Here is a 16,708-nt window from a genome sequence, read left to right as displayed (position 1 = left end):
GTGCAGTGGTGGTGTGCAGGCCAGTTGTGGGTTTGTACACATGTGTTGAACTGAGCACTCATGTTTCTCCCGAGTTAGATGCTGCTGCTGTCTGCAGGTGTGGGTATGGGTGTCGTGTCACTCACATGTGCATGTGTCTGTTGTGGGTCTGTGTGTCTGGAGGCCATCAGAGGCCGCCCCAGCAGAGCAACCTCTCTGGACTTGGTCCCCAACCCTGGACAGTCTGGAAGGACATCAGGAGGCCCTGGCTGCATCCTGGCCATGTCCCTTGCATACTGGTGGCCATGGACAGGTGACACCTCTGAGCCTCATCTTCATCTACAAAATGAGGGTAGTCGTGGCTATGCGGTGGTGGGATGCAGGCAGTTGTGCCCAGGCCGGCCCTGATCTGGCATCTGAGCTCCCGCCAGGTGCCAAGGAACCCTGACAGCCAGGGTGGTAGGGACTCCTCCCGCCAACAGAAGCGTGGGTCAGGACTTACCACCACTGTCTTTTCTGTGGTCAGAGAGACTGAGGCACAGCCAGGCAGGGTACTTGACTGATCTCCACAGGAGAGGCTTTGTCCCTCACTGCAGAGGATGGGAAGAGACTCTGGAGCCAGTCAGACCGGGGTCCAACCTTGCTTTTGTTTCAGTGTCCAAATCTATAGAATAGGACAGTCGGTACTTCCTCAAAGGCAAGTGGGCATTATTCACACTCGTGCTATGCCTGGGCATGCAGTAGGTGCTCCATAAGTGCTCAGGTCACAAACATAGTGGGCTCTGACAGTGTGCCTGGCCCCATGTGGGCTAATCAGGGGGCAGATGGAGAGGGGTGCTCACTAGGGCACAAGGCAGTCGAGGTATGGGCAGCACTGCTCTGAGCTTGGCTTCCTCTACGAAGTTTCGGGATGGTGTGGGCACTCCTGTGAGCAGGAAATCCCTGGCATGGGGTTAGGCAGAGTGGGCATGCAGTGGTGGCGGGCACACGGCAAAAGTGGCCACTCTCCCTGCCGCTGCCGCATTGTGCTCGTTGGTTTAATGGATGGAGGACAGACAGGTAAATAAACTGACCAACAGCCCAAGCCTTAGAGATGGACAGAATCGGGGTCTGGCTCAGCACCCCTGGGCCTGCTGGAGGGAAGGTGGGGGAAGGGGCAGTCGGTCTGGGCAGACATCCTTGCCCCAATGCCCAGGCAGCTCCTCTGGCTAAGTACCTGGGAAGGACCGTGGCCCAGGGACATGCCATACCACCTGCTGTGATACCAGGGGCATCCCAGGGGCCTTGGCTGTGCCCTGAGTACCCCCTCTATGGAGCTTGGCTGAGCAGGCATCACCTGGACGTGCCTTATCTGCCAGGGCCCTTGTGGCCACCCGACACAGGAGGGGTGTGTTATTACCCTCAGATGAGGAAACAGGCTCAGAGAAGTGAAGCAATTTGCCCAAAACTGCACAGAGGGTAGAGACAGGATGGGGCCCAGGCCGGGGCAGTCAGTTCAGAGGCTGCCTTCTTTAGCCCTCAGTGCAGGCTGACTCCAACCACCCCTCTTTGGGAGAGGAGGAACCCACCCCAGCCGGCCCAGGGAGTGGGTGTACCTTCTCCGACGGGCACTGAGACCCAGCCTGGCAGGATTAACAACCACAAACCTCTGCCCCCTTTGAGCAGCCACTCAGGGGTACCCTGGGAGGGAGTGGGTAGTCCTGGGAGGGCAGGTGGGGACCCTAGGAGGGACGGGGAAGTCCTGGGAAGAGAGATGAGGGGGGAGTCCTGGGAGGGTAGGTGGGAATCCTGGAAGGGAGGGGGGAGTTCTGGGAGGGAAGATGGGAGTTCTGGGAGGGAGGGAAGAAGAGAGGCATCTTAGGAGGGCTGGCAGGGCCCAGGGCATGTACCTGTTCCCCAGGTGAGGAACTGAGGTGGAAGGTGGTCACCAGCTCCCTGCACTGCTGGAAGGAGTCTGGCTTTCCAGGGCTGTGCTGGGCGGGGGATGTTCTGACTTATTAGATGTTCTCTGCTCAGTTCTGGTCAAGACGGTGCACTGCCACTTGGCCAGTGGGCGTGCTGGTGCTGGTACCAGGAACCCCGCCCCACTGGAGGCCACAGACTCAGTCCCGGTTAGCCCAAGCCCTGTCCCATCTGCTGCTGGCTTTGACCGTGGGCAAGACCCCGACCTCCAAGTCCTGTCCTCATGGCAGTGGGACTGCAACCGGGGACAGAGGCTGACCCACTTGCCCTCCCTCCCCTTCTACTTCCATGGGCACAGCCCCCAGACACCTTCCCACCTGGGTGGGGCTAGTAGACCCCTGCACTCGTCCTGGGGAGCAGGCCCAGATCTCTGCCTACCTCACCCGCCCCAGCTCTGTGAAGCTCCCGAGGCTTCCAGGAGACTCTCAGGCCCAAAGGTTGCAGTTCCTCCCTATGGGCTTGCCCCCATCACAACCCACTGCAGCCCCCAGGCCTGCAGGCACCCCTCAGAGTCCTGCACCCCAGCACCCCTAGCCTCCCTAGATGAACCTGACAACCCCCAACCAGGCGACTGGGGAAAGCGGACCCCACCAGCCTGGCAGAGCCATGGGAGCAGCCCTGGGTCCTTGTCCAAACTCGACAGGCTCCACCACTGCGCCACGTCCTCCGCAGAGCCCACCCTATGGGGACTTCCTCCTTCCACCCCTTCCCTAGACCTCCCAGCACTCTAGGAAGATAGAGATTGAGGGCAGAGGCTGGGACGGGGTGCCAGAGGTGGCTGGAGCCCAGGAGCTGCTGGCCATTTGGCATCTTTGTTGGCTACCACCCAGGGATGTCATGCCACCCCAGGTACTGGTCATCCATGCACTTTTTGAGTCCCAACCTGGCCCCAGGACATGAGGGGCTCCAATGGGATGTGTCCTCCAGCTCTGATTCCAGACACCCCAACCCTGCCTCAGGCCCTGTCCCTGGTCCCTTGCCCAGTGTGCAGGGATCTTTTCCACTGTCCTTTGGGGCCCTCAAGAGGAGCAGCCAGGTGGGGCCCACAGGGTGGTTGGGGGCACAGAGAAGAGCCCACAGGCCAGAGGAGCGGAGGCTGCAGAGGGAGTCCTGGAGCTGCCTCCTCGGCCTCACACCACAGTGATGTCATTGGGAATGATGCCCACATCCTGTGTGGACCCAGAGCCCACACAGACCTTCCTGGGACCATAAGTACCCAGGGTTCCCTGAGCGGTCCCTTCACGGGCATTGGGGGCCAGGGAAGAGCTGCCCGTTGGGCGGGTTGGGGTAGAATTTCAGGAGTTGCAGCTGGACCTTCTCCCAACCCTCCCAGCCTGACCTGCTCCCATGGAGGCCCTGGCTCTGGCATCTCCTCCCAGGAGTCCCTGGGCCACCAGCTAGCATAGCTATGCACCGGGGCCACTGGGGACATGCCCTCGGTCCACGGGAGGGAATACAGGATCCACAGCCCAGGAGCCCAGTCAACCCCAATTCCCACGTCCCATTGGGTGACGAGGTGGGGAGCATGATCTCTTTGAGCCTCAGTTTCCCCATCTGGAGAGGTCTGCTTGCAGTGTGTTCAAGGTAGACAGGCTCTCGTGTAAAGGATGTCACAAATCCAGCTCAGGAATGGGGCTGGAATCATCACTAATGCTGGCCTTATAACCCCCAGCCCAGTCTGGCCGCCTCAGCCCTGGGATCTGACGTCTTTTTCTCCTTTCCCTCACAGGGCCAGCCAGGCTCCCAAGTCTCCTCAGTCCTAGACCCCACACCCACCTGACCCAGCAGCCACCCCCACTCCCTTGGTGGACTTTTAGGGGGTCCTGGAGCCCAGGGGGTTCTGTGAAAGTCGTTCTGGTGCCCTGCCCTCCTCTACACCCCAGCCATCCAGGCTAGTGGCTCCCATAGACACTGAAGCCACCCAAGGACACGGGACCCTGCTCCACATTCCCAGCTGCCCCCCACCCCACCAGGCCTGGCCTCCAAAAGTCACAGCTTCCACCCTTGACCACCACATAGGGCCCTGGCCTCAAGTCAGAAGATTCTCCTTCTGGTGGTTCCAGCCACCACCCCCACCCCAGCCCCCTGGCTTCTCTTGGGGTGTCCTGGACTTGCCCAAAGGTGCTCACCATCTGACTTCCAGGAGTCCAAAGTAAGACGCCTCTTTGCACTCAGTGTCCCCTCACCTCTGACTCGGGTCACTGGGAGCACACCATGATGGGTTCAGGGCTGCATGGCAGCTGCTCATGTGGGGTTCTCATCTAGGACCGTTGTATAGAGTAGAACGACTGTGGGCATCTTTAGGGCAAACTTGGAAGATGCTAAGAAGCCCATGTCTGCTCCTCTGTGGCCACACAAGGCGTTGGCACAGCCTCCTGCTGCCAGTGCAAGTCTGAAAAGAGGCCTGAGATTTCCAGGGGTGACAGCACTGCATGTGTGGAAAGTGGGTCTGGGGAGGAAGGGGAGGCAGGAGACAAGGAGACAGGAGAGGCCAGGGAGGAGGCTGACGCAGCTGTCCGAGTAGTGGTGGCTTGGGCGTGCACATACATACACACACAGCACACATATGCATGGCACACACAGCATGCCCACATAGCACACATATGCATGCACAGCACACACAGCATATATGTGCATGCATGCATACATATGCACACACAGAATGCACGTGCACACAGCACAAAAGCACATACACATATCACACAACATGCATGCACACAGCATACACATGAACACTGCCCATCCAGCATAGAACGCAGCCTGAGTGAGTGGAAACCCACCCGCACAGAGGTCGGGCTTGTGTGTCACAAGCACTGGCTTATAGGCTCGGGGTCCAGTCTCCCTGGCCTGGGGCAACCAGGGTGGAGAAAGAGGAGAAGAGGGAGGAGGGAGGCAGGGAAGGCAGCCACAGCCCTGCCAGATCACCACTCCGGAGGCCTGCCCTGCCGGGCCTCTCCAGGACCCTGGAACTGGGAGAGGCCTGAGGGCTTGGAGACACACTTGCTCAGGCCTCAGAGTCCCCAACCCAGACCTCATGGCCCACAGTTCTTAACTCCAGCCTCAGGCTGTGGGCGCACAAGACGTTCTCACCCTCCAAGGCCCTCCCAGGACCTGCAGGCCGGGAGGAAGGGCGCCGTGGCCAGTGACCTTCTCCAGGGTGGCCCTGTGCCTTCCTGGGGCCCCAGCCTCTCAATCTCGGCTGACATCCTTGGGCAGCCGGGACTGGCATGTCTGGTGTATGTACTCTATTTGTCTATACATCTGCATATATCTGTGCACCACCACATGTGCCTGTGTGTCTCTGCATGTCTCCATGTCTGTGTATTGTGTGTGTGCATGCCTGCCTGTGCATGAACATGTGTTGCATACATCTATGTGTCTCTGAGTGTGTGCATGTGCATTGCGTATATTGTATGTGCACATGTGTGTATGTGCTGTCTTTGGACTTGTGTCATCACCCACACCTCTTTGCACATTGTACACACCCGTTGTGTATATATGCTGTCTTTGTGCATTGTGTTCATGTATGTTGTGTGTGCATGCACTGTCTTTGTGCATGTTTGTGCATTGTTGTGTGTGCATGTTGTCTTTGTGCATATGTGTGCACACCAGTTGTGTGTGCATGTTGTCTTTGTGCATGTGTGTGCACTGTGTTGTGTTGTGTACACTGTCTTTGCTCATATGCATGCATACCTGTTGTGTGTGCATGCTATCTTTGTGTGTGTGTGTTCATGAATGTTGTGTGTGCATGCTATCTTTGTGCATGTGTGTTCATGTGTGTGTGCACTGTCTCTGTGCGTGTGTGTGCATTGTGTTGTATATGTACATGCTATCTTTGTGCATATGTGTGCATGCCTATTGTGTGCCCACACTGTCTTTGTGCATATATGTTCATGTGTGTTGTGTGTGCACACTGTCTTTGTGTGTGTGTGTACATGCCTGCTGTGTGTACATGCTGTCTTTATGCATGTGTGTGCACGTCTCTTGTGTACATGCTGTCTTTGTGCATGTGTGTCTGTGTGCAAGGCCTGGGGTCTGTGCGGCCCTGGAGGAGCACAGAGCCCCCAGGACAGAAGGCCTCTCCTTAGCACAGGGCCTCAGCGATTAGGGTTGGGGGAGGGGGGGGAAGGGTCACTGTGGCAGTGACAGCTAAGATGTGGGTGGTGACACATCGGGTGTGTACCAATCTTGCCTATGAGGCCTGACTCTGGCCCGCAGCTGGACAAGCACCATTTGATCCCCCCTCAGTCTCCCTGTCCTTCCAACTAGGTTCCTCCAGTACTGGCTCACATGGGGACAGCACCAGGCACCAGGGGCTGAGTGCCTCAGGGGCCAGGGCAGCCTAGAGGGACAGACACTTACCCCAGAGGCCCCCTTCCCTCCTGCCCCTCCCCACAGGCACCAGCACCCTGACCCCTGGCTTGGGCAATGACCTCCATGGGTGGCCCCGCACAACCCCCTCCCTGCCTGCCTGTGGGCTCTGGGGCCTCCAGCAGAGCCTCCCTGGGTGGTTTCCCCAGCATGATGGGCTGCCTCACAAGGGATGGGAGCCACATCCTCCTCTGGCCACCTGAGCTACCTCCTCCCTTTGCTCCCCGCAGGCTAGAAGCAAAGGAGCTGTAGAGACTGCAGGCTGTGCCCAGTCCCTGGCGCAGAGGGGCCTGGGTGGGCCCGAGAGCCATGGAGAGCTTCACGGAGTCACTGAACAGACTGAAGGACATCCACGAGCAGGAGGTCCTGGGTGAGTGGCCAGGACAGATGCCGGCTGGGGCTCCCTGAGGCCTTCACTGCACACAGGGTCCTCAGCTGAGCAGGAGGGACTCCCAGGGTCACCTCAACCCTCAGTAACTCTAGGACCTGGCTTTCTGACAGAGAAAGGGGCTCCTGACCCAAGGCTCAGTGCTTCAAATGTCCCCACTGGGACCCATACCCACTAGTGCTGCTCTCGCGCTGCGGTGTCCTTGGACACGCCCAGTGTGGCCCCGAGGGGCGGGGCACTTTCCAGTGTGGCCCCTACCACACTCAGCTGCCCCTCACCCCAAAATGGCCCACTCAGCACCTCTGCCACCACACACCCAGGCTGTATCCTCCCAAGGGTCAGCAACCAGGCAGAAACAAACACCCACCTTGGCTGCAAGAGTGAGAAGCCCTGGCCTGCTGATGCTTCCCCAGGGCAGGGCTGTGGGCCCAGCAGGAGCATCCAGAAACAGAAGCCCATGGCCTTGAGGCCAGGTGGGATGTGTCAGGGCATTGAGCTGAAGCTCTTCCCTCCAGGACACGCCCCAGGCCCCAGGCTTCTGTCCCCACACCCCTACCAGGGACAGGACTGCAGCCCCCAGCCCACTCCAGGTCCAGGACCAGCCCCTTCAGAGGCCTTCCCACCAGATACTCACAAACACCTGAGGGCTAGAGGGCCTGGCTACTTCCTGAGTAATGGGAATAGGGGTGCTGCTGAGGTGAGACCCTCACACCACCCTCAGCCCCAGGCTAACTGGGCCCAAGCTGGATACCAAAGGAGCAGCAAGGAGGGTCTACTGGAGTCTGTCCCCACAACCCACCTTAGTGCAACACTAGCTGCCCCCCTCCGCAAAATGGCCCCCTCAGCACCTCTGTCTTTCTAGATAGCTAGGCATTCCAGCATCCTACGAATTTCCAGAGAGGCCAGAGTCAGAGGTTCCGGAGGAAGGGAGGGATGCCGGGCCAGGCCACAGGGCCTCAGACGGCTGCAGAGACAGCACAGATGGGGCCCACCTGGCAGGCAGCCTCAGGGTTCAGGCCAGCTTCACCTGGGCTGGAGAAGAGTCTGGAGAGGACCCTGCCTGGCAGCTGGGGACATGCATGCCACCATGTGGCTCTTCCCAGATCCTGCTACAGGGAGGCTGCAAGGGAGCAGTGGGCTGGGCCTGACCTTCTGCCCCACTCCCTCCACCAGGCCTGCAGAACAAGCTTCTGGAACTGAACTCAGAGAGGTGCCGGTGAGTCAGGTGGGGCCAGGTGGGTGAGAAACAGACCAGCAGTGAGAGCTGCTACCCACAGGGTCACACAGCTCAGCACGTGTCCCCCCAAAGCCCAAGGCACCAGCACTGCCACCATCCTGGAATGCAGAAGGGGAAACTGAGGCACAATGTGTGTTAGAGTAGGGGATGAGTCACTTGTCCAAGGTCACCAGCAAGTAGGGTAGAGTCATGACTTGAACCTGGTGCATTGGCCTCATAGGCCTGCCAGCCCCTGCCTCCCCAGGGTGTTGATCAGACGTCAGCCACAACACTCACAGTGACGCCCAGGCTGAACGTGCACCTTGGCGCTCGGTGTCATATGGCGGGGACGAATGTCACCAAATGGTGTGCACGTGACTCACATTTGGGACCCCAGGTTAGGCAGTGCCCAGCAGGGCCCCAATCAAGGGTGGAACCTCACCATGGGATGTACTGGGCAGGACCTGGCCCCACACTGAGGCTGCCAGGTGCTGGCTGGAGCTGGGCCTCAGTCTGGACGGTGGGGACTGCACGTGGTTTCTGGGGCAGAGTGGGCCCCCACTCTGGCCGTTTCCCACCAGGGATGCTCAGAGGATCGAAGAGCTCTTTGCAAAGAACCACCAGCTCCGGGAGCAGCAGAAGGTGCTGAAGGAAAACCTGCGGGTGCTGGAAAACAGGTGCCCGGGAGACCCCAACAGCACACTTAAGATTGGTGGGCTCAGGGGTGGGGGAGATAGCAAATGTTCCTCAGAGAATGAGTTTGGGAAACCCCAGGGTAAGCTAAACCAGGCAGGTATCTCCACTGCAGGACTTCTCAGAGCCTTAAGTTAATTACATTTCCAATCTTCCCAAACTCAACTGAACATGGGATGCCTAGCCCTCAGGGTGGAGAACAGGCCTGAGGTTCCATGGAACACAACTGGGGAGGGGTGGGGGCACCTCCTGGCAATGGGGAGTGTGGGGCCCAACTCCTCTGTGGGCCTCGGCCATCTGCCTCATAGTGACCTCATGCCTCCTCTGTCCCTGCAGGCTGCGGGCTGGCCTGTGTGACCGCTGCATGGTCACCCAGGAGCTGGCCAAGAGAAAACAGCATGAGTTTGAGAGCTCTCACCTCCAGAGCCTGCAACACATCTTCATCCTCAGTGAGCCTCACCTGTAGCCCGCGGCCCCTCTCATGGGGGCCAAGTGACCCTAGGCCTGCCCAGCCCCACACAGGGTCATGGGAGAGGAGGGAGGATGGTCCGGTCCCAGGTCCCGATTTGCAGACAAACAGTACAGGGCCCACCTGGCCACGCTGCCCTCACTGATCAGTCATCTGTGGGGCATCCCTGCCCCTTGGGGCCCAACCTCTTCCCTGGATGGGGGTTCCGCAGAGTCCTGAGACCACCCTGTCCTGCTGATGACAAAGATGAGCTCCTTCTCCCCTGGAAGGCTGCAGGGACAAGCTTAGGGTGGGGGCGGGGCGGAGTCCGTTGCTTTTCACACATCGGGGCTGGTGCTGTTCATTCAACAGCTTCCACCCATGTCCCTGTCAGCAAGCACTGATGGGGCACCTGCTGAGTGCCAGGCCCTGGGCCACGTGCTGGGGACCCTGTGGGCAGCAGAACAAGGAGGGCTTTCCCAGGGCTGTGAGCACCCCGCCCTCGCCCTGCCCTTTCTCCCCCTTCCCGGACTTTGCTGACGCTGCCTTTCGCAGCCACTGAGATGCATGTGCTGAAGGAGGCGAACGAGAGCTTGAAGGAGGAGGTGAAGCGGCTTCGGAGCCTAGAGTGAGTGGAGGGGTGCCGGGGCCAGATGCCAGCTCCCCAGCAACCTCCGGCAGGCCCTCGGCACCCTGGGGAGCCACAGGCACGTGGGAGGGCTGCGACCCTGGCTGCCCAGAAGGGGCCCTGGCACTTCCAACAGTCTTTGCTCCTGGCCCATCCTCACCCTCCCTTCTTTTTCTCCCCTCCTGAGACAGCCTCAAGCCTCAGGCCAGGGAGGACCCCTCAGACGCCCCCTCGCCCCTACTGCTCCCCTCCCCCAGCGGCTGGAAGGCCATCACCGAGAAGCCACCAGGAGGCCATGAGGAGGCTGAGGAAGACCACAGGGCGGGTCCACCAGGAAAAGGTGCAGTGGAGGCAGGAGAGGCCAAGAGACTGGAGTCCTCCCCAGGGCTGGGCTGCCATCCCCTGAGCACCTCCCAAGTCCCCCCTACTCCCCCCATGCACACTCCTCCCACAGAAAGACCGGCCAGTCACAGGACATCACCAGTGACCAGAACCTCCCCAGGGGCCAGCCTGCCTGAGCCTCGGGCCCCTGACATGGTAAGACTGAGGTGCCGGGAGCCCCCCATGCCCTGCTGGGCCCTGCTATGTGACAGCCTCCCATGAAACTCACACCTGTCCTTGGTGCAGGCAGGGGCCACTGAGCTCCATTTCCTGCGGCTGGAGGCAGGGACCAGTGGGGTGGGTGCCTGCCTGAGCTCTTACAGAGAGCAGGATAGCTCAGGGCCAGGTATCAGAGGTCCCACCAGGCTGACCTGCCCACCCTGCATAGAGCCCCCAGCACATCTCCAACCAGCTGCATGGGACCATCGCGGTGGTGCGGCCTGGGGCCCGCACCTACCCAGCTGACTGTGGCTCTGCCAGTGGGACACCCCCACCACCTGCCAGGAGCAGCCCACTTAGCCCACCGGATGAGCACAACCTCGCCCTGGACAGGTGAGGGCCCCACTGAGCCCCGCCTCAGCTCACATGGTCCCCGGATTACCCCTCCAGGCTGTGCTCTTCTCTGTCTTGGCCTTTCCAGAGTGCCCTGCTTAGAGCATGGTGCCCGTGTGGATGCCTCCTTCCTTGGGAAGGAAACTCAGGCCCATGCAAAGCCTCCTTCTCTGTGTCTGAGAATGAAGGGGCGGAGGGTGGGGAGGGGAACCAGGCACTCCAGGTGAGGGGACCAGGCACTCCAGGGGGTACCAGGCACTCCAGGTGAGGGAACTTGGCACTCCAGGTGAGGAGCAGGCAGCATCAGCTGCAAGTGGAACATCCTACCAGAAAGAGGCGGAAGACTTGCTGCCCAGCCTCTCCTTAGAATGTAGGCCCCAGGTGCCTCTGAGTAAGTTGACAGCCATCCTCATGGCCTGGCTTCCAGAGCTGAGGCTGGGAGCCTCTCCTCTCTCCACTACCTGCCATGTGAGCCTGGGTGGTATGCTTCACCTCCCTGGGCCTCAGTTCCCCCACCTGTGAAACAGGGTGCCTATTGCCTGTCCCCCGCAGGGCTCACCTGGCCTGTAACTGCTAACTGCTGCCAGTCATTAGGCCCCTCCTCCCTTGTAGCTTCCTGCGGGCCTCCCGAACCTCAGCCATGACCTACGCATCCCTGAAGCACCACCCACAGGCTGACCGACTCTGCCTCCTGAACCACCACCTGTCCCTGCACCTTCGGAGCCCCCGCAGTGGCCCTCTGGCCCCTGCTGCAACCCACAGCAGCTCCCAGCTCCAGTGCCTGAAGGCTGGAGACGCTGAGGCCTGGGAGGAGCCCACGGGCCTGCTGGGCCTAACCAGTGCCCTGGCAGGCATGCAGGACCCACAGCTAGAGGGGACACTGCACCTGCTCCTGGCCCAGCAACAGCTGCGGGCAAGGACCAGGGTGGGGGCAGGCAGCGCCAGGCTCAGGGGCCCATCCACACCTGGGGAGACACCACCCTCCCATCCAGGAGGCTCAGACTCTGAGAGCCCCGAGGGCGAAGTGGCCAGGACAGCTCTAGCCACAGCCTTCCTGCCCAGAAGACAGTCTCCATGGAGGAAGGAGGTTGTAGCCACACAGGACTATGCCCTAGACAAGCCCCTGGACCTCTCAGAGCGGAGCCGGAGCCGGGATGCCTTCAGGCTAGCTGGCCAGCATGGGCCACCCAGCCCCAAAGCTGCCCACAGTCCCAGCCCTGAGGTGCCCACCCAGTCCAGACTCCTGACTCACAGCCCCCGGCAACTCAGCAATGGCACCCAGGGGGTCAGAGCACCAGAGCCAGGAGAGCCCCCTACACCTGCAGTAAGGAGCCCCGCCCTAGCCTCCATGCCGTCCCTGTCCTTGACCTCCACGTACCCCACCACAAGCTGGCCTACAACCAGGCCTAGGCTGCTCTCTTCCCTCTGCCCTACTGGTCAGGCCCCAGGGAGGAAGCATGGTTGCCTGACTCCCACCAGTGGGGAAAGGTCAACTCCTTCCCCCACGTCCCCGCTACAGCCCCAGGGTGGTCCCGCAGGCTGTGACTGAGGCTGAGCTGAGGGCAGGGAGGTCCCCCAGATAAACTCAAACTATGTTCTTCCTCCCCCAGGACCCCTCACACCCTCTCCCAAGGTCACGACCCAGCCTGCCCTCTCCAGGCGGGATAGGTGATGAGGCCAGGGAAAGGTCGAAGCTGCTCCCCCACCCACAGACACTGGACCCCGATGGCCACCCAGGTAAATGAGCACTAGGGTCACCAGCTGGAACCCAGCTGGGAAGCAGCCTCTAGCAGGGAGGGAGGGAAGTGGTTGGTTCCCACAGGGAGGGGCATCTCAAGACCCAGCTCTGCCCATTGGCCGGAGTGGAGGCTTGGTTCCTCCTCCTGCAAGACAGAGGAAGGCATGGAGGGCCCTGGGAAGGTGCTTCTGTGGCCACTCTCATGAAGGGAAAAGCACCTTAACAGTCAGGGAAGGCGGGCAGGTGATGAGCTCCCCATCATGCAGTGGCCAAGCCAGGGAAGGCACCCCAGCCTTGTCCCCAGGTTACTTGGTCCTCTGAGCCTCAGTTTCCTCACCTGCAGAGTCGTTACCCCCCCCCCCATCCTAGTCTGGCAGGCTCGGGAGACTCCCAGGGCCACCAGCCTGGCCTGACCCCACACCCTGCATCCTCCAGAGCCCAGCAAGGCGGAAGTGCAGTGGGCAGACTCGGTAGAACTGGACAAGCCAGACAGCTCAGACAGCGAGGTGGGTCCCAGCTGCTCATGGGTAGGGTCGTGGGGCAGGGCCTCCCAGGTTGGAGGGGGGAACGAGTCCCTTGCCCTGACCATACCCCTCTGCCCAGGTGAGCCCAAGCACCAAGGCAGGTGCTGCTCTGAGCAGGCCAGGGGATGGGCCCAGGTATGTCTGCACCCAGGAGCACTCTCAGGGGCTGCAACGGAAGAGGAAGCAGGTTTCAGAGCTGGGCAGCAAAGGTATGGCTGGTGGGGCCAGGTGGGGGATGGAGAGGGGGCCACAGTGCCCATGTGTCCCCACGCCACCCTCCCTCTGTCCGTCCTCAGAACAACTGAAGCCAGAAGCCCTTGACCCTCTCCGGATCAGGCAACGAGAGAGGAGGGCCTGGGCTAGCCTGGGGGAGTCCAACCTCTGCAATCTCCTCGCCTGTAGTCCAGGGCCAGTCCCTTCAGCCCTGAGCCTCAGTTTTTCTCACCTGTAAGAGAGGCTGACACTGGGTTGGTAGATTTCAACGGGGTGAGGGGTAAACCCCATTAACCCCATCACCATCCTGGCCCCTGTGGGGGGTCGGCCCCAGCCCTCAAGTCCACCTGCAGACAGGAGCCTCAGTGGATGGCGTGGCCCCTTGGGCATGGGGCGTGTTTGCTCCTCTTGGGGGAATGGGGCACTGCTGGGGTGTTTGCTGAGGGCGGCGCCCTGGGCCTGGCTCCTCCTGATAAGGCCCTGGTGGTCAGAGGGCATCAGGACAACCTCCCACTTCCTGCTCCTGCACAACAGCAGCTCCATGAGAGCCTTTGGGCACCTAAGCTAATCTCCGCCGACTCTGGTGTTTGTCCAAGCAGGGCCTGTGGCATGGCAGGCTGGGCTGTGCCGTCACAATGTGCCATTGTCACCGGGAAGGTGGCCGCATCCCACGTCTGCCCCAGCCCTGGTGGAGGCTGGCTTGGCTGTCTCATTTGAGGCACTTCCTGTTGAGGAAATGGTCCTGGTGGGATGCAGTCTGCTGGGTTTGAGGCAGTCACTCCCACCCACCAACCAGCCAAGTCAGCTCCCTTTGTCTACCCACTTGGGCCAGGGCCGGTGGACTAGTAGGAGCTCCGAGGGCAGCACTGCACTGCCCCAAGACACCCCATTTATGGTCAGTGAGAACAGGGCCCTCACCCATCCTGTGAACTGGGCAGGGCTTCACACAGCCATGTGTGGTGTCCCCCAGCCCTTGGACCTGTGCCCAGAGAGGGTGGGAGGCGCTCTGCCCTCAGTAAGACTGTCACTGTTTCACAAGTGGGGAAACTGAGGCTTAGAGGGAAGGTGACCTGCCCAAGGTCATGGGCTGGTACCAGGACCAGGATTCAACCCTGGCCCATTCAGTCTAGAGCCCAAGCTCACTCTACATCAGAGATGGGCCTGGGACAGCATCCGGCAGGTCCTCCGGGACAATCCCAGGGCCAGACCCTCATCTCTGGTGGTCCCAGCCAGGGGCTTGGGTTTCTGAGAGCTCGTTCCATAGGCTCAGGTGATTCGGGATGTCCCAGACTCCCTGCAAGGTGGCAAGGGAGGTGGCAGGTTCAGGACCTATCTCTAGGGCCACTCGCCTGGGGAGAGGGGGTCACCCTCCATCCCATTCTCACAGTTAATCCTCAAATTGGGTGACCCTCTCCCATTTGTTAGGACCCAGAGCAGCCAGTCAACTTCACCATGGCTTGGTGTCAGCCAGCGTCACCTCAAGCGAGGACACGCAGGGCTGCCTCATCCCACAGCCTCGGCTCTAGCCTGACCTCCGTCTACCCCTACAGCCTCCAAGAAACCATCCAGAGGAAGAGGGGAGCTGAAAGAGCCCCTGACAGCAGCTGAGGGACCGGGGAACCCAGGGGACGCCAGCAGCAGCCCCTCACCCTCCAGCAGCGGCTGGGAGGAGACTTAGCCAGCGGGACTGGAACCCCCACGGTCTGCCTGAGTGGCTCTTCACCTGCCCCCCATGGCCTGGACAGGCCACACCACCAGACCAGCCCCACATGGCTGGTGGGGGCACAGCTGGCCCACTCCCAGAGGGGATGGAAGACTGAGCCTGTGGAGCTGGTGTTTCATCACCTCCCAGCTCCACCCATCTGGGAGATGTCCCCCGGCCTTGCCCCCATGTCCAGCCCAGCATCTGCTCCTGTGGAGGAAGCGTGGACAGGAAGGGGGAATTACTAGGCCCTGGCACAGTCTCCACCCCTGCTGTCCAGGCAGCCCTTCCCAGGCAGCCTCTCTCCTCCAGCAGACCACCCTGACCTCCCCGAATCTCTGCTCACCAAGCCCCGAGCCACAGTCTTGGGCGCCCCCTCGTGGCTTCCCGGCACACAGACCTCGGACAGCCAGGACAGGGGGAGGTGGGTGGGCTGCGGTGTCCTCGCAGGCAGGGTTCCCAGAGCTCTCACAAAATAAACACAGAAAGAAGGACGAGTGTATCTGGCAGGGCCGGGGCCACCAGGCCTCCACCCACCCAGGCAGGGGTCCCCAGGGGTGCTTGACCACACTGGGGACCAGGAGATCACTCCCTAGAGGGCAGAACAAAACCAGCTCCTCTGTGACATCTTCAGAACAGTGTATGGACGGAGCCCTGCACTGGATACCTGGAAAGAGGTCCAGGTGGAGGCAAGGAACACTCAGGCCCACGCTGTGTGAAGAAGGTCCCATCGGTCTGCCAGGCAGAGGCAGGCGTGACCCAGCACCACGCACAGCCATGTGCACATGCTGTAGGGCTGCAGGACATGGGCCACCGACTGGGCTGGGTGAGACCTGGTTCCCGGGATGGGCATGACCTTCCCCCTGGGCTGAGGGACTGCAATCTGAGGGAAGTCCTGCCAGGTGTGTGTGTGCGTGTGTGTGTGATCTCCCTGTTGTCAAAGGTGGCTTCAGTTTTCCCAAAATCAAGTGAAATAAAAGCTGTATGCTCTGAGCACATCCACCGGCAGCCTGGTTGGCTCCCGCCACCCGTCCACACTGCTGGTGGGGAAGCCTCAGCAAAAGCCCAGCCAGAGACTCATCAGACCCGGGAAGAAATACCTTCTGATTCCCCAGTGTCCTCCAGGCCCCCACTCCTGCACAGCTGACTGGCAGAGACCTGGAGCCGGGAAGCACTGATCCTGACTCTGCCCCAGAGCCGGGAAGCACTGATCCTGACTCTGCCCCAGCTCTCCGCCTGCTCTCACCCCTTCCTGGCCTTGTCTGACATCAGCTTCCCTGCCAGCCACCAGTATGGCCCACCATCCCCTGCCAGGCTCCGGCTGTTCATACTAAGGACGGAGGTCCTGCTGTGTGCACACCCATGCTCAGCACTTTACAAGTTAGGGGGATTCAGAGACAGAAGAAATTGAGGCCTGGGCACCACACAGACTCAAGGACACTTTGCTGCCAAGAGAAGTGCAGAACTCTGTCCCTCGGGGCTCCGATCCCAGGCAGGTACCTTCTCCCCTAAGACCCTCCGTCAATGGGGGAGGCCGGGGGCAGGTTAGTCCTTCCCGGAAGCAATGGGGCTCCTTCAGGGGCCTCGCTGCGAACGCTGAAGCGCCACCCAGAAACATCCCCCGGCCGGGAGGTGCGCTGGGGCCTTGCCCACGCCACCCCGCGTCCAGAGGCTTAAAAGGCGCGTTCGATGGAGGCTGACGAAGGGGCGTAGGTCGCCGGCGCCTCGTGGCTCCGGCCCGCGAGACGGAGCTCGAACCAGCGGGGCGGGGCGCGGCGCCCGGCTCCCTGGGGCTCTCTTGAACTGCCTCTAGGACCCAGGGGAGCGCCCGAGCGGGGCGCAGCGCGGGCCAATAGGAGAGCGCGACGGTGGGTTATTTGCATGTGGGCGCGCCGCGGCCAATGGGCGACGGG

At 61.0% G+C, this 16,708-nt stretch overlaps 1 protein-coding gene across 1 annotated transcript; it reads left to right on the top strand.

Annotated features, from left to right (window-relative positions):
- Nucleotides 1-6,542: 6,542 nt before the first annotated feature.
- Nucleotides 6,543-14,771, top strand: RBBP8NL (RBBP8 N-terminal like). The gene is made up of 13 exons (XM_021712013.1): nucleotides 6,543-6,682; nucleotides 7,874-7,916; nucleotides 8,498-8,593; nucleotides 8,946-9,058; nucleotides 9,613-9,684; nucleotides 9,870-10,025; nucleotides 10,140-10,222; nucleotides 10,455-10,618; nucleotides 11,231-11,942; nucleotides 12,331-12,355; nucleotides 12,792-12,862; nucleotides 12,960-13,089; nucleotides 14,644-14,771. The coding sequence occupies exons 1-13, from the start codon at nucleotides 6,622-6,624 to the stop codon at nucleotides 14,769-14,771; spliced, it is 1,854 nt and encodes a 617-aa protein (XP_021567688.1). The 5' UTR covers nucleotides 6,543-6,621.
- The last annotated feature ends 1,937 nt before the right edge of the window (nucleotides 14,772-16,708 follow it).

This window comes from Carlito syrichta, unplaced genomic scaffold (genome assembly GCF_000164805.1).
Source record: "Carlito syrichta isolate Samal-C Ts95f unplaced genomic scaffold, Tarsius_syrichta-2.0.1 Scaffold303013, whole genome shotgun sequence".
NCBI lineage: Eukaryota > Metazoa > Chordata > Mammalia > Primates > Tarsiidae > Carlito > Carlito syrichta.
The sequence above is the reverse complement of the archived record's forward strand: the minus strand, read 5'-3'. Positions and strand labels throughout refer to the sequence as shown.